Here is a 23,741-nt window from a genome sequence, read left to right on the forward strand (position 1 = left end):
CGAGGCCAGGTTTTACATACCACCAGCCACACGTCTGCTCACATTTGCCAGCTCTTCAATCTGGCTCTGTGCCTGAATATTTGAAGTTTTTGGAGTGTTCACCCGGACCTCAACCCACGCCATCTGCAATTCTGACGGGTTGGCTCTGTGAGGAATTCTGGATACAAGTCTGACTGACCAACTTTGTTGTGTTTTTAGTAGTCTCACATTGCCAGATATATCTCCACGGTGCTGCAGAGGAAGGTCTGGCAACAGAAGCATACACTCCTGGATAAGACACTCTGGGTTGTTGTTTGCATTTCTTTAAACCAATCACAATCGTCAGGGGCGGCACTACGCTCTGGACGCAGCGAGCGGGAAGGAACTTGTTTTGGTGGAACATTTGCACCCCGCAAAAGAAAACACCACATGAAGTTAACTCTTCACACAATACAGTAAAGTGAGCTATTTAATTTAGCTGGATACATGGTAAATGTAATTTGCTCTTACCAGTTTGTCGGCGTGTGTATTTTGTCCATAGCAAATCGCCGCCAATAGGCCCCAAAACGCCCCAGTTAGCTCAGTAAATGCCGTAAACATATTCCTTGTAAATCTTTACAATCATTCCCCGAAAGAACCAAGCAGGCCTGCCTTGTTGCACGATCCAAATTTTCCTTAAAAATGTCCATTTTCACTGTGTAACGTTGCTCAGAGGTTCCGGTTAATGTTGCTCGATATGACCACAGTTTAGACTTTAGACTTTATTGTCCACAAGGGGAAATTTGGTCACAAACCGTACGTTATAGGACAAAGCACACTTACAGAAAAACAGGAGAGTGCTGTCGCAGCAGAGAATGTGCGGCAATTCTTAGTAAGTTATTGTTCAAGTGTTAAATGTAAACACAAAGAAACCGTAAAGTGTGGAACATCCGGCGGAACCTTGGGTCGCACTGGAACTATCCAGTAAATGACCATTTGTCGATATAGACTGAGTATTTTGTGATAAATCACGTGGAACACTTTTTGTTGTTGTAATGAACACACTGAAGTTTCCTTTGTAATTAAGTCTGTTTTTGATTATTAAAGCATGTGAGCAGCCATATCTAAGCTACCAAACATAATGACCATATAAATAATAATAAATAATTTACTCCAATAGTCCTCTGCTTTTTTTTCCATATTTTAAGCACTTTAAGGCTGCATTTTTAAACGAGGCAATACTTTAAAAACATACCCATTAATACCAGATTTGCAAGATTGCTGAAAAAACATGTATCTAACAATAATAGTTTCAATACGACTTGGCTTACTGTGAGCAGATAATGTTGCATGCGTTATTATTGCAATGTTGTATGCGCAACCAGGCTTATTTAGCAGCAGTCCTGCCAGAAAATCTAAACTTCAATCTTATTGTACTCTTATTATACATTTCTTAACAATTTTAATGTGAAACGTAAAAGACCTTTATATTACTTAAACCATATTCTTATTAATCAGCCCAACCCCAGGTTTGTTTTCAATAGGGATAAACCAATCTCAAATCCACTTCAAACTAGTCCACCTGCCTCCTCCTCAGAGAATGTGAACGGTTTGCCTCATCATTATACTCTGTGTCCTGATTGGTCCCTCCCTGTTGACTCATTGACATACCCCGCTCCTGCCAAAGCTCCCTTGGCCACCTGTCTCCTGTTTCTTTCTAACATCTTATAAATATGTTCAAACATTGTTCCTCGAGGCCAGGTTTTACATACCACCAGCCACACGTCTGCTCACATTTGCCAGCTCTTCAATCTGGCTCTGTGCCTGAATATTTGAAGTTTTTGGAGTGTTCACCTGGACCTCAACCCACGCCTTCTGCAATTCTGACGGGTTGGCTCTGTGAGGAATTCTGGATACAAGTCTGACTGACCAACTTTGTTGTGTTTTTGTCATTTAAGTCTGTTTTTAATTATGTAAGCATACTTATTGAAGCTACCAAACAAAATAACCACTTTTGTTAATTTAAAGCAAACGGAAAATAATTGACACCAATTGTCCTGTGATATGCTTAAATATATTTTAGGCACATTACAGCTGCTATCCAATTTTAAGATAGAGTTGGTAATGTTGAAAAGCTAGCAGGATTTGTCTAACCCCTCCCCCTGCCCTCAGGGCTCCGTCCCACACACTGAGGCGCACAAGACATTTCCTGAAAACAACAAATCCACCCCAAAAACAAACCAAAAACCATCTACAGTAGACTTCTAGGAACTCTGACGTGCACTGAGCTCAGGCTCGTACGTGGGAGGGGTAGAGTACGCGCGGCAGGGTGAGGATGCATTTCATTGGTTCTTTCCAAGCAGCCCTCGAGGCAGTGATTGGTGGGCGTTTTTACAGCTACAGATGATGGATCTTCACTCATTTTTCAGAGCCCATAAGTTATGTATTGCTGTTGGGGTGTAAAGACCAATATATAAAAAGTGTATGTTGGAAATAGTTACCAACCCTGCCTTTAAATGAGGCAAGACTTTAAAAATATACTCATTATTACCAGAATTGTAGGATTGCAACAATCGTAGTTTCAATACTGCTTTTTAATGCTGATTGTGAGCACATAATACCGTATTGAAATGCATTATATGATATACTCCATATATAGGCCACATATATTGCAATATTGTATGCGTAACCAGGCTCATCTTCCGTGTGTGTTTGTGTGTGTGTGTGTGTGTGTGTGTGTGTGTGTGTGTGTGTGTGTGTGTGTGTGTGTGTGTGTGTGTGTGTGTGTGTGTGTGTGTGTGTGTGTGTGTGTGTGTGTGTGTGTGTGTGTGTGTGTGTGTGTGTGTGTCCAGGACTGCGACTGCTTGGCCAGTCAGGCTCAGCTTGCAGCCATCCTTCTTAGGAGAGAAGGACCAGACTTCCTTTCCAGAGATGGTGAGCAATTCATCAGTCAAGACAAGTCTTTAGGAGGCTGTTGTGTCGTGGTTTTAAATGTGAAGTAATTTAGCAGTTTTGATTTACAGAGGATGGAGGATAAATTAGGGTGTGACTGTACATGTTTTTGCCGTGTTTTTTAATGTCTGAACACATATCTATTTGTGATTCCAGAGAACCTGAGGGATGAACTGGAGAGACTTTACAGAAGAGCTGGCAGCAGAAAGCTTTGGTCTGATATACTCCCACACAAACACAAATACACAAACACAAATGCGATTAGTCCAGTCATTTTGGAATCCAAATATGACCCAAAAGGGTCTAAAAACATAAACTCTACAGATGCACTCAGGACCAATGATGCCCTCTAAGACGGTGACATCCAGTACATTTGGTATTTTATTATGTTGAATAATTTAGTGTGAATGAAAAGGTTGGGAATTTACGTTGGGAACATTGTTTACTCCCCCTTAACCGAACGACTTGTCTCCATACCTGTTCTGTTTGTTGTCCTCCCAAAATCTTGTCTCATGTTGACACTTTAATCTGGCCGCACTGTAGGCCGGCAGTGCGCCAAGTTGCTGCCATTATCAAGAAGTTCGCCAGCTCTATGGCTCCTCACATCACCACAATACTGGTGCATGGGAAACAGGTAATGTTCTGGCAGAGATGGACTGAAGACTCTGCATGTTTACTCTGGCTAGCTTGAAAGCTCTGTTAGGGTCAGCCAGTCCTACTGTACTTTGTGATTCCTCATAACCAACCAACCAACCAACCAACCAACAGGGCTTTTTGAAAGAGAGAGAGAAGACTTTTCTATGTTCAAGATTTGTATTTTTGACTAAAAAGTCTTTCATTTCTACTTTTTCATTACCTTATGTAAATGAGTTAATTGAAATGTTGACATAAACCTAGTGTGTGTGGCCTACATTTTCTGGAAGGGCTAAATCAACGTTAAAAAAAATAATTTGTAAATGTGTAAAATACATTTAAAAAATATATATGAAAACCTTTAAAGCGGCAGTGGTTAGAAGGCAAAAACATGCCAGAATTTAAGGTAGAGTGAGACCTCTTCCCTTCCGCTCTACCTCTCACCTCTTTGTCGCACAGGCAATGCATGCACACAACAGCCAATAGAACATGCGCTCTCTTTCTGAAATTACCTGTGATTGGCCGGAGTCTCCTGTCGGGCTAGATTTTCTGAAGCCTGAAAACAGGAGGAGGAGATGCAGTAGTCTAGTTTTCTCTCAGACCACTTCAATTACAATATGCTGAAAGATAAGTACTGCATGGGACCAATGACACTAAACAATAAAATGCCAACTACAGCTTTAAAGAAAAACAGCTGTACTCAACATCATTTAGTCTTTTGTCTAAAACCAATGCGACTGTAGTACTAGGTTTTGCTATCAAATAGGTCTTAAAAAGTGAAATCTAACTTCTCACAGTGATATTTCATTCAGACAGTCGTCACCCTGGTAACAGGGGGTGTAATGCAGTAGCAGGCTAGTGTCTTAGCATCTTGCTAAAATGTTAACCAGCTAAACCTATGTCTGGCTAAACTACCAAGTTTGTACACTCACACAGTCATGAGTTTGGCCAAGCTAGCAGGTACATAGACTCAACAGCTCATAGTCAGTGTTTGCTTTCTCTCCATTAAACATCACAGAGGCTGTTTCTGCTCTAATGACCTAAAACACATTCTCACTCTCCCATCGCGTAAAATACGCATGCTTGGGCATGTGCCTTTGCCGTTTGTTATTCACACTAAAAGTCTCCTTTAGCGGCGAGACTCTTGGCGTCACTTTTGACGCTGTGGGTCGGGACGTAGTGACGGCACAAGAACGGGACAGTTAGATTTAGGAAAAGATGGTGGGTGGAATTATAAAATGTACGGTTCGGTGACACACGGGACACGAACAGGACATGAACCCCGGTCTGATGGGTGGAAGTCCTGTGTTGTTTGACCCATCCACCCCCCCAATTAACCTCCTTACGTGGCATTTTGGTCTTTCATATTACTCGCTACCGTTGTCGCGCTTAATACTACGTCATCTTACAGCGCCGCAGTTGCGCTGCTGCTCTGCCGGTGCGTTCCATACAGACGCTTAAGGGTGCTTTTTGCGTCGTATCGGATGCTGAGAGCCACTGCCCAAGCGTCTGTATTTTACGAGTCATCATCCATTCAATAAGGCTGACTGTATACTCCAAAGGAAATAGAATGTGGCTCTTGGATATCACGCTGTATATTGCCTTTACACTCACGGTTACTCCAGGTCTGTTTCATCAAGGGCATCCATGCTAGAAGGACTAGCTTGGTAGCTGCTATGGGAGAAGACATCGTTTGCAAATCTATCATAAAGTAATATTACAAGCTAGTTTGTCTCTATGGAGGCAAATGTACTCAAAGTTGACAGTCCTTCACATTGTCAGCTCTACCAACATATCGCTAGCAAAATATGTTTTTCTTGCTAACTGGTCAAAAATATTACTCATACTACAGTGTATGAGTACACATATGTCTGCACAGACAGCACACAGTGATGTGGGACCTAGATTAGGTATTCCAGTTTGATCATTGGCACACCATTATTAAGGTTCCGTAAAGCCAGGATATCTGTGAATCCACGACTCGGTGGTAAAGAAAACGTTTGATTGGCAAGCCGTTGCCCACAGTTCCAGTCAAACTAAATATCTTTCTCTTTGTGATCTTTGATCCCAAAGCTGTTAACATTTACTGTGTGGTATACTGCTGGCGTTACTCCCCTAGAATTGACTTTTTGTTTTGTGCCAATTTACATTACAGTTATTTAGCTGACACTTTTTTTTTTCTAAAGTCACTCAGCTTCAAGCTGACTGACATGACAACTTTTATTATATGCTGTTTTTTTTAATTAACAGGATTTTAGCATTGAGAGATTTGATTATGCCATAGAGTAGAAACAAAAACAAAAGCCCCAAGGCTGGTTTCCAACTTGCTGGGAAATAGCATCAATACTCGGCTCAATTTACTTTCTCATTTACCTGACATGGGCCAGGAAGTGAAGCTTGAAATAGGTTCCCCAACAAAGCATCAGTGGATTGAGACCACATCATGCCTTTTAAACGTTATGGCTTTGTTGCGTTTTTATTCATCGCCTTGATAGTTCTGCAGGTTTAAGCACTAAATAACTCCACACACAGGTGTGTGCGTGTGGAGTTATTTAGTGTAGCAAATAATAAGAGGAGGTCATATTTCAGTTGATTGTATTCATTAATGACATTATTTCATTTGTTTACTGCTTCTGCAAGGGGTGGCTTCAACTCCATGTGTGTGTCTATAGCAACCCTGGCTGTGGGCTAATATGTGACGATTATTGAGTGTTTATGTGCTGCTTTTTCCTCGTAGGATTCCTGCAGGCAAGAGGATGCAGCTTGAAGGCTGTAGTGACTCTTGTGAATAATGAACTGAGAAATGAGTGAACATTAAAATATTTTCTGGGAAGCCAACCTTTCATTTGGGCGTTCAGTAGCTAAATCCAATTCATTCATTAGGACTGGGACTAACCCATTCAGCCATATCTTACATAGTAGAAATACTCAGCGGGGTTTCATTTCACGAAAATGTTGGGATTATTTGTCAATTTCATTCTGATGTTTGGATAGTTTTTTTATTTGGGGGCATTAAACTGCTATGATAAGAACCGAACAACTAGCAGTGCTACTTGGGGACAAATTCTATGAATTTCTAATAATGCCTAATCAAATGTTTGAGCAATGATACCTTGTTTGCCTACATTCCATTATTTATAAGGCAATTATTAAAAATGTTATTACAAGTTGTACGTCACATACAGTGTATATATGTATATATATATATACCCCTGTAGTAAAAATGAACCAGATGTAGTCTGTTAAAGCCCGAGCTGTTAGTTGTTATCTGTCATGATGTCAAGAGTGTGCTTGTGTCTTTTCACCCACTAGGTCTGTTGTCCGTCTTGCCGCCAGTCTCTTAACTAAGATAGTGGACAGCCTTGCCCCCAGTATTACTAGTGTTTTAGTGCATGGCAAGCAGGTAAGTGGGCACACAGACCACAGGGCCTGAGCAGATTACTATATCTATCCCTTTTGTACAAATTATTTTAGGTTATGTTGGGGAAATAGAATGCGGGGATAATGATTTTAATGTTCACTGATTAAAAGAAAATTGGAAAGACATTACATGAATATAAGCTACTCATGCTGTCATCCTATAGGAATGACTTAGTCTAGCTGCATGCTCATATTCCTCACCACAACTCACCTCCATTGTGTGTGTATCTAAGCTGTAGCTGTAGCAAGGCTGCCAGTGTGACCAGCGTAGAATCCTAACATGCACCGTGTCCACATTGTCTAGACACACTCCGTGTGCTGATTGATGTATTTTGACCCGGGAATTCGCCTGATGCCACTCCCTCGCGCTGGATTAGATTTGGTGCATCATTTCCTGTCAAGTGTTACTCAGAGATTAGCCTCCACTCGAAAGTGTCATTTATCTCGCCTCATTTTTACCCTTTTGAACAGTTTTAGGCATTTCATTATGCTGAAGAAGCTCAAGGTGGGAATCTGCATATAGATTGCTTACCGGAGGGAATGCCCCTCTCAGCATGGTTGGAAAAGCTGATTTGAGATTTGAGATGGCTGTGTTCCTCTGCTTTCAATAAGAGGCACCACCTCCCATTTCAGTCGATTCTGACTCTAGTTTTGATTATATTTCTTGTGAATAGTCAAACTCAACAATGTATTTCCCCTTTCGTCATTATCTTCGTCGGCTCCAGGCTGTCCTTTCTTAGTTAGAATCACTTTAGATGTAAAGATGAATGATACATCTTTAAAGTGCTGGCTTTCATCAGCTGAAGGCGAGGATACAAGTGTGTACTCCCATCACGAAGATTGGCTAGGTGTACTTTTCACGAAATGGCTTTCAGGAGAAACAAAATACAAAAAGAGTCATCTTGAGATCTGTAATATATTTCCTACTCACTTTTATGCGACTCTGGGAGAGGAGGCCAATTTTAGATTGATGGAACAAAGATTGCACCTTGGAGGAAGAACTGTGTGTGCATGAACACACTTTCACAGACACACGCACCAGCATAGACACATACTCACAAAAACGTAGAAATATTACACACAATTCTTCTGCAGAGAACCTTCTAACTTGTGGGTTTGGTGTGGGTTATTTTTGTGTGTGTGTGTGTGTGTGTGTGTGTGTGTGTGTGTGTGTGTGTGTGTGTGTGTGTGTGTGTGTGTGTGTGTGTGTGTGTGTGTGTGTGTGTGAATGCCTGTGATTGCCAGGTGACCCTCGGCCTATTCGGGCAAGAGGAGGAGGTGATCTCCAACCCGCTGTCGCCAGGGGTGATCCAGGGCATCATCTACAGCAAGTGCTCCCCTCAGGGTGGGGAGCGGGAGGCCGTTCTGCAGCAGGAGCTGGTCATCCATATCGGATGGATTATCTCCAACACCCCGGAGCTGTTCAGCGGCATGCTCAAGATCAGAGTCGGGTAGGACAAAATTCAGGTTCAGGATGGCTGCAATGGTGCCCTGACAACTCTTGTACATTTAGTCATACAGTATGTACTCTTTGCTGTAATTCTTTTTCAGACCACTCAACAAAACATGAAGAACTCAATAAATATTAGCATCAGTTGAGGCTGCATTTCTTTTTCTTTTGTTTGCCGATTAAAACATCCGGAACACCTAGCTTGAATATGTGTCCATACAAATCAGGTGGTTTTTCTACTCGTGCTTATTCGTAAGGTAAATTGTCTTCTTCTCTCAGAGTATTTATAAATGCCATTGCTTCCTCAGGCTTGTCAAAAGACAGGCAGCGTTTTTTACGGTTATCCTTAGAGTGGCAGTATGATTTAAGCCATAATTCTGTATCCCGAACGATTGGAGCTTCTTCCTGGCCTTATCAAAAGCCTGGTGTTCTCTCTGAGTTCTGCTTGAGAAGTCCCGGAAGAAGAAAATTCTGCTATCTTCAGAATGGACATTCTTCGCCAATCTGGCTGCCTCCAGCACTCAAATTCAAATCACAGTAGTGATGGAACCTCACAATCCTGACATGGGGCTGAGGCTTACGAGACTCGGTTCCTCAGTGCGCCCTCTGCACTGGATTTCCCCAGCCTTGGTCGACAATGCAAGAACATTAGGAGTCCATGACTCCCTGAAATGTATTGCCAAAGTGCCCTGTAAAGATTCTGGCAAGCCAATTATTGAACTATGTTTTTTGCATCTGCCTCTGTCCTGCTGGTCACAGAGACGCTCCTGCAGCGAGGCCATTTTTCCAGCTTTTTCCAGGTATTTTTGTCCTGCACAGCTGAGATCCGTGGAAGTGTAGGAAGGAGTCAAACTTAACTGCATGTTCAACTATCACTTCTGAGATGTTTGCCGTAAGTCCTTGGTCATCACTGGGCTTAGCACTTCTCTGTTGTCTCTGTGAAGCCGTCTCGTGTTTTTTCTGAATTGCTAGCCAAGGTATTCTTCTTTTCCTGAGCCTTTTTAGATGTTTCGAAATAAATCCTAAAGGACGGAGTTCACACCAAGGGCTGTTACTCGGCCCTCCAAATGAACCACACTGCAGTCCTCTTGGAAGTGGACTGAGACTCAATTTTTAAGTGTGCTCTGCCCTAAATGGATAAAAGCTTCTGAGTTTGAACAAATTTCTCCTGACATGTTTGGTACGAAAATGCTGTCGGGAAAATCGAAACCCAATGAAGGAAGTGTTGTAAGATCAGGTAGAGTCAAAATTCTGTTCCATCAGCCTAGTTAGACAAACAAGTCAGTCTTTGACTTTTCTTTGATTGTATGAAAAGAAAAAGGCTATTACCTTTGTAAGAAACTTTGACACTGTGAAGCAAAGAAAGGAAATTATTTTGAACACATTCATCCTTGTTCAAACAAAGTGACCCCCCCCCCCCCCATGTGAGCTGTACAGGGTTCACTTCTGAGGTGGTTAACAGTGTGCGTGTACTGTGGATCTCCAGATGGATTGTCCAGGCCATGAAACATGAGCTGAAGATCCGGGCGGGAGACATGCCCCCCCAGGACATCTACCAGCTGTCCCCCAGCGACATCAAGCAGCTCCTGCTGGACGTCCTGCAGCCACAACACACCGGCAGGTACTCTTCAAACACACGTTCTCACTTCATCGAGAACATGACCTGTGCTTTCTCATCCCAACCTTTGAAGACGCACTGTCGTTATCTTAATGCATTCACGTGTTGTATAATCTTTTTCAAGTTTTAATTATGTTATCTTCTGCCTTGTCCATATCTTATTATCTGCTGCTGCCGCAACCCAGTTTCCCCTATGGGAATCCTTACATTTTTATCTTATCTCACCTAATCTAAAACACACTGACTGACTAGACAAAATCACCTCTCTATCAACATTATATATCTCCATTCTCTAAAACTCGGTTCAACTGTTTCCCCCTTGCTTTGGCCCCAGGTCTTGGCTGAACAGACGTCAGATCGATGGCTCTCTGAACAGAACCCCTCTGGGCTTTCATGATCGTGTGTGGCAGATCCTGGAGAGGACCCCCAACGGTTTTACGGTGGCTGGGACTTACCTCCCACAGGTACCAGCCTCCCCTCACACTGCTGCAGGATGAATACTCTGAGCAATGCTGGTTAAAGGTCCCATGGCATTCACTTTATGAGGTTTTTTAACATTAATATGAGTTCCCCCAGCCTGTCTATGGTCCCCCAGTGGCTATAAATGGTGATAGGTGTAAACCGAGCCCTGGGTATCCTGCTCTGCCTTTGAGAAAAGGAAAGCTCAGATGAGCCGTTTTGGAATCTGCTTGTTATGAGGTCATAACAAGCAAGGTTACCTCCCCTTTCTCTGCTTTGCCCGCCCAGAGAATTTGGCCCACCCATGAGAGAGAGACATCATGGCTTTCAAACGCGAAAAGTGGCAGTTGGTCAAGGCCACACCCCCACCCTCCAACTTGCCCCTCCCACTCTCCTCCTCAATAGCTTCAGACACAGAAATGGCACATCCTAAGGAAAGCTCATTGTGGGACTGGCTCTAGTGGCTGTAATTCTGTAACCAAAGCTGAATTTCGGGAAAGAGACTTCAGATACAGTATTAGGGGACCACTAAGGTCTATATAAAAGAGACTTCAGATACAGTATTAGGGGACCACTAAGGTCTATATAAAAGAGACTTCAGATACAGTATTAGAGGACCACTAAGGTCTATATAAAAGAGACTTCAGATACAGTATTAGAGGACCACTAAGGCCTATATAAAAGAGACTTCAGATACAGTATTAGGGGACCACTAAGGCCTATATAAAAGAGACTTCAGATACAGTATTAGGGGACCACTAAGGTCTATATAAAAGAGACTTCAGATACAGTATTAGGGGATCACTAAGGTCTATATAAAAGAGACTTCAGATACAGTATTAGGGGACCACTAAGGTCTATATAAAAGAGACTTCAGATACAGTATTAGGGGATCACTAAGGTCTATATAAAAGAGACTTCAGATACAGTATTAGGGGACCACTAAGGTCTATATAAAAGAGACTTCAGATACAGTATTAGGGGACCACTAAGGTCTATATAAAAGAGACTTCAGATACAGTATTAGGGGACCACTAAGGTCTATATAAAAGAGACTTCAGATACAGTATTAGGGGACCACTAAGGTTTATATAAAAGCATCCAAAGAGCACCATGTCATGGGACCTTTAAAGGAGACACTGTGTATTGTGTGCTGATATACAAACCTCTACTGGTTATAGAAACATGTATGCATTACAGACACAGACCTCTATGTTTTGCAGTCTTTTAAAGAGTAGTTCAATTCTGTTGCTTGTATGTATAAGTTGGTTTAAGTACTAGTGACAAAGTCTGCCAAAATACTTTCTACAAATATGGACCAGATACACAAGAAATCTGGCCACAATTGCAGAATGGAAGCTGTGCTGATGAACACAGATTGATTTTTTGAGTAATACAAAGTAGCTCATCAATTTAAAGTTGTCTCCATTGAACATGAAAATGATTTCTTTGTCTTTGGGTAGTTTAACTTGGTCTTTTAGTGTGCGGGTCTAATAGAAAGCACTCAGCATAATTCTTATTTGTTTAATCACTTTTCATCATCATAGTTTTTATTTATTATCAGACAACAACAATAGTCAGTGATGTTCCACTTAGGCCTTTTTTACGGAAGTCATTTTGACATTTCACAATAGGAAAATCACAGGTGTGAATCGAAAGACTAAGGATGGCTGGAATCCATTTAGTGTGCATGTTGGCTCACTGTCATACTGTCATGGTTTACTGGGACAGTGTCTGAAATCACTCATTCATTCATTCCCCACACCCTATTTAACATACACTCAATAGTTTAGTACATTTCAGACACATATAAATCTCATTTATTCATTGGTAATGAAATATTAACCCCTGTGCTTTCCTACTATGAGTGTCATGAACCAGGTCATAGTTCCAACAAAATAAGCGAGACCACGCATAATTAAGTATTAAATTAAAACCAATTTATTTAACCCATATTAAATAATACTTCAAAATGTGATAAAACATGTATTTCAATAGTATCAGTAATGTAGTGAGTGTATGGAAAGCAAAACAGAACCCAAAAGCAACCCCTGCTGGCTGTTAGGACAGAGAGAGAATGATCCATCTTAAACAGGAATCAGGAGGAGTGGATCCAGGTGTGGCTGATCTCCTGCCACTCCTCTGCCACTCGGACTGCCATCTCAACAGCTGCACGGAAAAATACCAAGAGCCACACACAGAGTGGGAGGGGTCATCCCACAAGTCAAACTAGGTCTGTTCGAGATGAGCTGCGCCTCACCTGAAAAGAGCTGCGGTAAAGTCGGACAGTTTCCAGCCGTTTCCAGCCGCCTTCAGGCTGAACAGGAAGTCACAGAAACACTCACATCCTGTTAGGTCTGATTCCAATTTAATAAAATGTCATCAGACCCATATATCAGCTTAAACACAGTCTCCAGCTGCTTTTATTATGACAAAGTAGATGTCAAAATGCTCTACATGCGATCTGTTGCTGATGTTAACAACAGAGTGTAGATGAACAGATAAACATAACTATCAGCCACACAACATGTGTTCTGTACAGAGTAAGCCTTTAAATCAGACAAATAGCAATTAAAATCCCTCCAATAAAAAAATAAAAATAAATAAAGTTTAGATAAAATGTCATCATGGTGAGTCGATTGTGAACCAATCAGCTGTTAGATCAGCTGAGCGATAACCTCACGAGATCAAGCTGGCCGCAGCTTTGAGAGGCAGGCAGGGCAGTTGTTTTCCACCGACTGCAAGACCCAGGCGTTTCCCAGCATGCCCCTGGGTCCGTGGGGCATGGATAACCATGTGTGCGTAACGTCAGAGCAAGTCGGGATCAAGTCAGACACAAATCTAGAAGGCTGTGTAATCCTTCCGGCATGCATTGGGCGGCGATCGATCCTGCACAGACCTGGCTCATCTCTCAGCTCATCTCCAACAACCTTTGTTTGCAGTGAATGCCTATTGGCTGGCTCTTCATGGCTTCACCTATTTGCCCATAGGTTTACTCAATGATATCTATTATTTGAATAGTGTGCAGGATTTCGCCGGTACACAGAAAAATAGATGAAGTGAGCAAAGCGCCTGTGGCAATGTGTTTTGTTTCAAGTTGTGATTATTATTATTAGCTATTCCCCAAAAAATCCTCTTCTATATCATATAATTACATTTATTTCATTAATTGTATTTTTTTTAAATGCACTGACAAATCCTCCAGTTCTATATCTCTTTAGAATCTTATGTCAAAGTTAGAAATGCTCTTTTTATTGTGACGTTAAAAAGCCAATTGGCACTAAAAGAAGTGACACACCTCAGTGGTATTCTGTTCCTCAGAGCACTTTTTTTTTTTAATGCATTAGCAAGTGTGATTTGCCAATACTTATATATTACACAGCATGACGCAGGGGTTTAGAGTCAACATCTAGCTAGCTCGCAAAGGCAAAGAAGGAGAATGAGTATTTATTGCAACAAAAGAAAATAAAAATAATAACATAAAACCTCAAGATAAAAAATGGAGATGAAGTTGATATTTAAGTTTCTTTTTTCAAACGTACCTTTCCTTTGATAAAACGTACGTCCTTTAAAAATAGCTCTGTATGTGACAGTTTTTTAATCTAATGACGGACAGGCTGTGTGCACAGGAGAAGGGGAATCCCCACAACTCTCTGCCTCTTTTGTGCTCACAGTAATGGAGTCGAGATGATTCAGTGTGACACTTTAATCAAGACAAAATAATTGAAAGGAATAATACCGCCCTGTGATAATGTTATACTGCTCACAAACACACACAGGATATACACAATGATCATCAGCTGCCATGTCTGTCCACGCTCACATGACCCACTCTGTTCTTTCTTACTTACTGTCTCTCTGCAGCAACCGACACTGTCTGACATGACCATGTATGAGATGAACTTCTCCCTGCTGGTGGAGGACACGCTGAAGAAAATCGTCCTGCCTGAGTACAGACAAATCATAGTAGAGGTAACCACCAAAGTGCACAGATAGAGCGGAATCGAAACACTTAAAGCAAACTCAAATCAAATTAAACGTTATGGATTTGTACTCAGCATGACATTGACTTTGCTCTCTTTATTCTGGCATCAATCACATCTCTCTGTTCAAGCACTGCAGCTTGCTGCACAATCAAGCAGCGAGGATATTAAGTGATTCCACTTCTTGCAATTCTTTACTGCCTATCCATTTTGTTTTAGGATTGGTTTTAAGATTCATTGTGATTACAAAATAGCGAGGTCTGGATCTTTAAAAAAGTTAGTTTCTGACAGTCTTGTCCTATCTCTACCGTGTGAGTAGTTGCTGATGGTGGTGTCCATCGTGCTGGAGAGAAACCCAGAGCTGGAGTTCAGCGACAAGGTGGATCTGGACGATCTGGTCAAGCAAGCCTTTAATGATTTCCAGAGGGATCGCAGCCGCTTGGAAGGCATAGAGAAACAGGTAGGGCCCTGTCCTGCACCCGGCACAGCGCAAAGCCCGACCCAAGTCTCTTTGCTAGTTTAAGACCGACGCAATTGACAGTTTCCCATCCATCGCCCACGTCGTTTAAATAGCAAATGCACCTGCACCCATGGGCGTGCTGGTGTTACAGGGAGGTGTGTTCAGGTGCATTATGGGCGTTTTGCTATCTTGAGGCAGCCGGAAGTGATCGCACCATTGACCAACAAAAACCTGGTCTAAAGTCAATAACGCAGTATTTCATTATTTTAACAGCGACTTAGTAAAATGCCCCTAGGCTCATGCACAGCGCGCGCACACTATGCTTGTTACACACACACACACACACACACACAGGGACGCGCAGCAGTACACAAACATGCAGAAGATTACAAATAAAAATATTACGGTGCAAATCCTCCATCATAACAGCAATGCTCCAGGTCCAAACGCGCCTGGCTTGGGAGTGGGAGATGACCCTTTGATTGGTTGATTGCATGTTATGCCCAAAACACACCCTTGATTAATGAAGACACTAAGTACAACCCTTCTGAACCATGCGCCCGGCGCATAGACCTTTTTTCCCGCCGTCAAACTAGCAAAAGTTGATTTGTACATAGTTAAAATCGTTAAAATAGGGCCCGTAGAGTGTCTTCCCTCTGGGGAAGAGCCATTTGAGCACACCATGCTCATCAATAAAACAAAATATTACTCCGCCATTTCTATTTTAACATTCCAGTCCAGAGTTTAATCAAAAAACTGTTTTGCAAACATTTGTATTAATGAAAATACATCACGAACCACAGTGAAACACACAAATGCTCTCCATACAAAGTGATATAAAGCAATTATTTCGGATTAAATAAGTCTTATTATACATTATACCCTGGAGTTATTGGAAAAGTTTGGATTACTTCAGCTGTGCCGGTCCAGTGAGTTGGTGACACAGCGCTATCTTAGTAATAGACTACATGTCAAGTTCGTAGACATAGTAGCTAATGATCATCCATGAGGACAAATATTTTTTCAGCAAATATTTCAGTTAGCCGTATTAATTCCGTTTGGGAAGTCCACTGAGTTCTACAAAGCTAAGGTTAGCTCAAGATGGCTGGCTAAGGTTGACTCAGCAGGAAAAAAATTTTTGCTTTCTGTGAGAAAAATTGCCCCCACAATATGAATAAAGTTTAATTACATCTTTTATTTTGTTGGTAACTGTTGTATGTATAATCACAATATTACACTAGAGGATGTGATTTAACGTCATTATTGGCACTTTAGTCATGCTTACGGACCTCGGTGCTTGGCGTTAAAGCAAACCCTCCCGTCTACAAATGCTTAGTAAAGTGATATTGTAACATTTGAATGTAACCTGTGAGTGTCAGCTGCAGTACCATCTCATCACCTTTCAAAATCAATGTGCTCCCTAAACTCTGAGCTTCTGTTCCAGCCATACACTGATACATTAGCCAAAGGGCTAGCCTAATTCAGTTGTATTTAAAAGCCTAACAGAGACAACCTGCCATCCTCCAATTCTTTATTACATTTGTGAGATATGATCCTGCTAAGACTGTTTTTACTTTCATGAGCACTTTTAAAAAAAAATCTTAAAGATACTTTTTCATCTGTGTCTCTGCCAGGATGGCATGGAGGCATTCTACAACACCCCACCGATGGGAAAGAGAGGCACCTCCAGCTACCTGACCAAGGCTGTTATGATCCTTATGCTGCAGGGGGATGTCAAGCCCTGCAAGGACGACCCGTGCTCTGTTAGCTAGATTTACAATGCTTTGACCCCTCAGCCCGGCCTGCTGCAGTGTAGTCTTTAAATTGTCCGGCAAGATCTACTGAGTATCCATCACATTTATTCAGAAGATAACCTCTAACCTCTGCTATCCTCCCTGCAGCAGGACTCGGCCCGCTCCTGAAAGCTACATTCGCCCTGTACTTTGCCCTTAACAGCTACAGAAGCTGTAAGCAGAAGCCTCAATTGGTGTAGATGAGCATGTCTGCAGTTTGCTCCAGTCGTTAACCCTCGTGTTGTCTTCCCGTAGACCGTGAACTTGTTGTCCTTCTGGGTCAAAATTGCAAATTAACTTTTTTTGGCTCTTTTTCCAACGTTCTTTGACGCTTTTTGAAACGTTTTTGTCACTTTTTTCAACACTTTTTTAAATACGTGGTCAATAAAAATAATTTAAATGACGTAATAATATTTTTTTTTTTGGTTTAAAAAAACAGAAATTGTGAATTATTTTGACTGATAGTTAAGATCAGAGGATGTTGAATGGATCACAGTTTATTTGAGATGCTATAAAATTGAAAAAAAAAAAAAGTAACACCCACAATTCAACGAAAGTAATCATAAATTTTACCTGCCAAGAATGTTACATGGCTTCCATACAACGTACATCCACGCATTCATGTTATTTTGGGGCAATTTGATTCAAAGAAACCCATAATTCTGATAAAAATGGGTCAAATTTGACCCGAGGACAACACAAGGGTTAAGATTTGGGGGAAATACTCATTATCATCAGGTCCTTGTTGATTTTACCTCTACACATTTTTGTGCAGTATCCTAACTGCTGTGTAAGATTTTAATAGAGTCACCGTGATTTGCTCTAGTTATTTTTTGTTTTTACCATTGGTGGCTAGTCACGTCAAATGACACATAACTAGCTAATCACATACCGTAACTAGCTAGCTGTGCGGTTATCCTTTACCTGGATGCTGTAGATTAGCATGTCTGCTCTTTGTTCCAAGGGTTACTATACTGTATGTCCACCAGTTGTGCTTAACTCACTAGCACCTATAGAACCTTGCCCATCTTGTTGTTGCCAGAGTTCAGTCTCCCAGCTGTGGAGTGTATTCAAACTTAAAAGTGTTATTAATTACCACACCTGGCTAGCTATGTCAAAATGGCACTCAGCACCTATCTACTGTTATCCTGCCGTTTCTCCAAAAATACTTATTTTCTTAAAAAAATAATCAAAATAAAACTAATTGAAGAAAAAAATCACACTGGTGATAATAGTTTGGGGTTAGCTTATTTTAGCATAGCATAAACACTGAAAACGGGGGGGAAAGCTAACCTGGCTCTGTGCAAAGGTAAAATGTTATGCTAAATTAAGCTAAGCTAACAGGCTGCTGGCTGTAGCTTACTTTTTAGCATACAGACTTGAGAGTTGTGTTAATTTTCTCATCTCATGCTCTGTAACAAAGCGAATCAGCATATATTAAAAAAAAAATGACAAACTATTTCTTTAACATTTGGTTTTGCTTAGAAATCCAAATGTACAAATGTTTTGTATTCAGGCACTTAAAAAGAATGCAACTATGAACTCTGAGAAAAGAACAATGATCTTAGATGTAGGCTATACTTACGGCTTTTACATAGCAGTTAGTCAGTACAAGCTCATATTTTATCATTTAGGGTTCTCAAATTGATGCATTAGGCTCCCAGGGCATTACAAATGTGTGACATATCACCAGATATAAAAAGCGGGTACTTCTGCCATTTTTTCATATATGATCCATCAGTATAAATGTATGAATCTTCATCTAGTTATCCTCATCTAAACCATCTGTGGGGCTTTGGCATTACAAGGTTTGAGAACCACTGCATAGAGATATTTGGATGTTATGTCTATTCAGCTGAAGTATGGAGTTTGGTGTATTATGTTGAGTTTCTCTTAGTGGAATGCTGTATCCTCTTACCTGCCGCATGACAATAGCTCCTGTTTGCCATAAACATTGTGACGGTTTCTCTGAATGTTATAGGCTACAAAATAGAGTTTCTGAGAGGCCTGTTTTGCACAGTAGGGCTCCGCATGACAATGACTGCTGCTCCTGGGATTGAGGAACCTTTAGTTGATGCTGTTTTGTTGAATGTGGGCAACAGTAAAGACTCTGCTGTCATCCTTAGGCAGAAATGATAAAAAATTCACTTTGACTTCTTTTATAGCATGCCTCTCTAAATATCATCACTGTGATGAACCTGCCCAACCTTGTCACTTGTGTGTGTGTGTGTGTGTGTGTGTGTGTGTGTGTGTGTGTGTGTGTGTGTGTGTGTGTTGTTTACCGTTGCTCAAAAGAAGTATTTTTAACTCAAAACTGTAGTTTCAAAGAATAAAGTTAACATGGAAACTATAAACATTTCCCTCTGTGTCATTTTACTATTGTATGTGTAAATACTGGTTTGCATTATGCAGCTGCTTCTGGAACATCTCCCCTTTTATTCTGCAGTTACGCGAATATGAAATGCAGGCATATAATTACTTCACATGAAGCAAAAAGCTCTGGTTTCTTGGCTAAATCTGCAGCAGAAATGGAGTGTGACTGCTACAGCCCTGAGCGCTGTGTTTGGCATTGTATCGGATCCTACCAGTTACACCCACTTATGTTGCCCGAACCCTTTATCAATCTGCATCTCGCCACTGAGGCTGTGTGTGCTGTCTGCACCACTGACTAACTGACTGGCAGAGAGAGGTGGAGAGATGGGCGAGAGCCAGAGGAGAAGATAAATGAGCTCTGCCTCACACTCAATATATTCAAATCAAGCTGCATGCTGCTGAGAGGAGATCTTGCCTGTCTTGTTTAATAAATCTCTTCTTCACCAAGAAGAATCCAAAAGAAATAAGGTTCTGGCAACATGAATTGAGGGATCTCAAAAGGTTTAAAGTTGTTTTTATATCTATGTTTATGTCTATACTTTTGTATAGTTGATGCTAATTAGCTATACACCTTGGCATGGAAGATCATGTTTTTATGTTATCTTAGAGAAAAGATATCTCCCTTTAACCAGTAGGGTTCCTTAAAAAAGGGAACTACACAGATATTACTCTTACAGGTGGATTACTACTTATGCTGTTTAAACAACTGTAAGCTACAATCTTCTGTAGCTCTGGAGAACATTGCCTTGATGAGGTCACCAAGGAGGGCATGACAAAAAGATGCTGGAGAGTGTAGGATCCGTTGTTTTGGGAGCTTGACCCATACTACCTAGGTACAGAAAATCAGGATATTTTGGCCTCTGCTACATTTTTTAAATAATCGAAATCAACACCAGTATGCACTGCTATCTATCTATCTATCTATCTATCTGTCTATCTGTCTGTCTGTCTGTCTGTCTATCTTACTTTATAATACTAAATATTTAATGGGGCTTGATGGGGGTTCAGTTTTTTAAAGGATAAGAAAATCTATAATTAGAAATTTCAATTTCCCCAATGTCATCTTCCCATCTACAAAAAAAAAAAAGAATAAATATACTCCGATGCAGGGGCCTGTGTGTTATTAAATTTCTTTGTGTAGCGTGCCATTTCTATCCTGGAGTTTAGGAGCTTTTGCCTCCTCAGGCCACTAGGAGGCAGCAGAGGTCAAGAAATTAAATGATTATGGTCTGGGGTTTTATCACAGATGTTTCTATGCTATGTATTTTTCAGAAAATAATTCACAGCAAATAGGTAAATGGAAGATAATGCATGGGAAGTCAAACGATGTGCATTCATATCCATACCCATGACCTGCTATAACCAGAAGATCAATTATTGTTTCTACATTTATTCCTCACTTACTTCCTCATTTACTATTGCGCTCTTCAAATTTGCAATATGCCATTAAATGTGTGACGATAGATAAAAGAGGGGACTGGTGCTGCACAATAAATATTAAAAATAAATTATTAGCAGTTATCCTACATGGATACTGATCAATGGATTAATCCTCAAAGAAATCATACATTTTGTCTGTGCTGCCCATTATTAATGTACTGAAAGAAAACAGGTCCAGTTCCACCTCCGCATCACATTGCTTTGTTATTCTCTGACCAAAGGGCACACTAGGTGTGTGGCCAGATTGGTTTTGTGTTGTCAGTCAGGAGAAAAACCAACAGGTGGGGGCTGGCAGCAGGCCCTGCTGTTTGGCTGAATGGAGAGGAACAAGGAGGGACATTAGCAATCAACAGGAAGCAGCACAAAGATCAGGGGCCTTAGAGGCCCTAACGTGTTTTACGCCAGGAATGGACAATCAAATCTAAATTGATTGTTACTGATAATTACATTATACAGAAGTGTGAGTAAAGAGAGGATAAGATGACATGAGTTATGTCCTTTGAAACCAAAGTGTGTTTGAATAGCGAACCAGTGAAATAAGAGGTATTGAAATAGGGTGATAGATAAATGAACCGCAAACATGGGAGAGCATTTCCCAGCTGGCCTATCCCTCTACTCTTTATATTTTCTTCTTTCTTTTCTTTTTACACACACACACACACACACATTATATATATATATATATACACACACACACACACACACACACACAGCATTACAACCATACGTTTCTCTGGAAGCATTTTGACATGGTAATAATGGACAGGGAGCATAATCACAGGTGACACACTCATACGGTGTGCTGTGATTGACTGTTGAACAGAGGAGGTTTCTCCCATGGCAGTGAACACAGCCTTCCCTCCTCTGTATCTCTATCACACCTCCTGCTATAATCCAGCAGGACATCCACTGCCTCCTCCCCTGTCGTTATCTGGGTTTGAGATGGAAGTGACTGCCAGACTGTTGATAAAACTCCATAATAATGTGTTTAGTCTGCAGGCAGCCAACCACTGGGGAATTATAGAGCCAATCCACAGGTGGTCGTCATATATCATATATACATCAGTCTTTTTTGGGGGGGGGAGGGGGGCGTGGTCTTTCTGACAAATCCCATGGTTCAAGGAATGGCAATGATGGTCCGTCGGTCCACCACTTTGGTCCAGACTGAATTATCTCAACATTTATTGGCTGAGTTGCCATGACATTTTGTACAGAACCTCCTGGTTTCTACAATGATGGATCTTAATGAATATATTGATTTTAATTTAATTAAATTTTTTTCTATTTGACAGGGACAGTGCATATTTATTAATATTTCTGTAAATATGCCAGAATTAGCCAAAAGGCTAGTTTTCATCTGCAGTCCCTGGCCAGATGTTACAATAGGCTGCCTAAAAGCACTAACATGAGCACAACATTAAAAATACAAATATAAATACTTCTGCACCAGATAAAAACACATTACATACTTGTCTTGTATACAGCAACTAAAATCAGTCAGTCAGAAGCAGAGTATGAGTGCGTGCCCTGACAGTACCTATAAGGACTACTAGCCAGTCAGAAGCAGAGTATGAGGGCGTGCCCTGACAGTACCTAGGTAAGGACTACTAGCCAGTCAGAAGCAGAGTATGAGGGCGTGCCATGCTAGCAGCTAGGCGAGCATTATAACATGTGTTATAAAGTGACCACGTTTGTCTCTGAAGTAAAGGCTGGACTACAATAGAGCTGTTTGGAGCAGTTTGTGAACAGTGTTTTCTGGTGGAGATGGTAAGTCCCTTTGGGGGGGACTTTGGGCTTTTTCACTTTGTAAACCTTTAACGTGCACAAAAAAGATATATCACACAATAAAGGAAAGGGGAAAAAAAGCACAATATGAACACTTTAATATGGGCAGTTAAAGAGCAGATTGTCTTCTGAAGGGCAGTAGGACAGCAGTGCATTGTGGGTCTCCTAAACAGTTTGCTTGGGTTATAACCTGCTGGTGCTGCTGTGGCCCCATAACTCAACATCTGTCATCAAGAAAACCAAGGTGACACACATCTATCAACATATCATATTAGAAATGGCAGCAAGCCCAGACACACACACACACACACACACACACACACACACACACACACACACACACACACACACACACACACACACACACCTTGACTGGTAAGCAATATTGTCTCTGTCTTTCGTGGCTAAAATAATCTACAACATGAGATAATAAAATTAGTTCACTTTGTAGAGCTACATGTAGCTATGAGGTTAAAGACTTAATCCTTTAAATTATTTAAAAAGATATATTCATGGCAGTGCATTTTAGAAACTGTAAACCACCAAAACAGTTTATTTAGCTATTAATGAACTAAGCCGTTTAATCGACTGATAATTTCAGCTGTACCTATATATTGTTGGGTAGTTTAATTCATAATTAAACACCGTATTTTATAAACTACATGTGTGTTGTGTTCAAACATCATACTGTAAATTGTAAAGTAACTAGTAACTAAAGATGTCAGATGGATGTAGTGGAGTAAAAAGTACAATATTTCTCTCTGAAATGTAGCGGAGTAGAAGTAGAAAGTGGCACGAAAAGAAAAGACTCAAGTAAAGTACAAGTACCTCAACATCTGGACTCAAATGCAGTACTTGAGTAAATGCACTTAGTTACATTCCACCACTGGATAAAGACCTGTGTTTTAACTATTTCACCTAATGCACAGATGTAGATATTTAACCTTCAATACTGTATGTGGGGCAAACAGTTAGAATTTGAATTTACAGATGATGTGGCCCTGTGACCAAATGTGAGTACATTTGCTCTGTGGAGGCACCGTACTCAATACAAACACTTCTGTGTTTTGGGACTCCATAACAAACATGCTTTGCAGCATTTTTGGGCACCAATCCATTGCCTAATTAATTGGAAACAAGCACAGTGCCACTTTCAAGCTTACCGTCCATTTGTTGCAAAGGTGCTGAAAATAAAGTATCTGCAAATAATGTATCAAATGCACTTTCACAATTGCCAATAATTCCCAGCACGCAGGCTAAGCTGAAACAACACTACACAAATAACAGCTCAGTCTAAAGTATTTCATTTTCTTTCATAAAAACACAAACAGCTCCCACTGAGAAGCCTGACTATAAGCAGCTCACTGATAGATGTTTTTTGCACAATAGCACATGCATACCTACCTTCTCACAGTAT

General features: G+C 40.9%; 1 protein-coding gene across 3 annotated transcripts in view; it reads left to right on the forward strand.

Annotated features, from left to right (window-relative positions):
* Positions 1 to 17,066, forward strand: part of phkb (phosphorylase kinase, beta) — a 125,394-nt gene extending 108,328 nt beyond the window's left edge. For 2 of the 3 annotated variants that reach the window (XM_028577266.1, XM_028577284.1), the window contains exons 24-32: positions 2,811 to 2,892; positions 3,067 to 3,124; positions 3,454 to 3,544; positions 8,209 to 8,414; positions 9,900 to 10,034; positions 10,366 to 10,495; positions 14,355 to 14,462; positions 14,793 to 14,933; positions 16,568 to 17,066. In XM_028577266.1, coding sequence (XP_028433067.1) covers positions 2,811 to 2,892; positions 3,067 to 3,124; positions 3,454 to 3,544; positions 8,209 to 8,414; positions 9,900 to 10,034; positions 10,366 to 10,495; positions 14,355 to 14,462; positions 14,793 to 14,933; positions 16,568 to 16,705 — 1,089 coding nt within the window. In that variant the 3' untranslated portion in view covers positions 16,706 to 17,066. Of the gene's footprint in view, positions 1 to 2,810; positions 2,893 to 3,066; positions 3,125 to 3,453; positions 3,545 to 6,855; positions 6,947 to 8,208; positions 8,415 to 9,899; positions 10,035 to 10,365; positions 10,496 to 14,354; positions 14,463 to 14,792; positions 14,934 to 16,567 lie in introns of all 3 variants that reach the window. The other variant, XM_028577276.1, reaches the window with a different exon arrangement.
* The last annotated feature ends 6,675 nt before the right edge of the window (positions 17,067 to 23,741 follow it).

Source organism: Perca flavescens, chromosome 1 (genome assembly GCF_004354835.1).
Source record: "Perca flavescens isolate YP-PL-M2 chromosome 1, PFLA_1.0, whole genome shotgun sequence".
Lineage (NCBI taxonomy): Eukaryota > Metazoa > Chordata > Actinopteri > Perciformes > Percidae > Perca > Perca flavescens.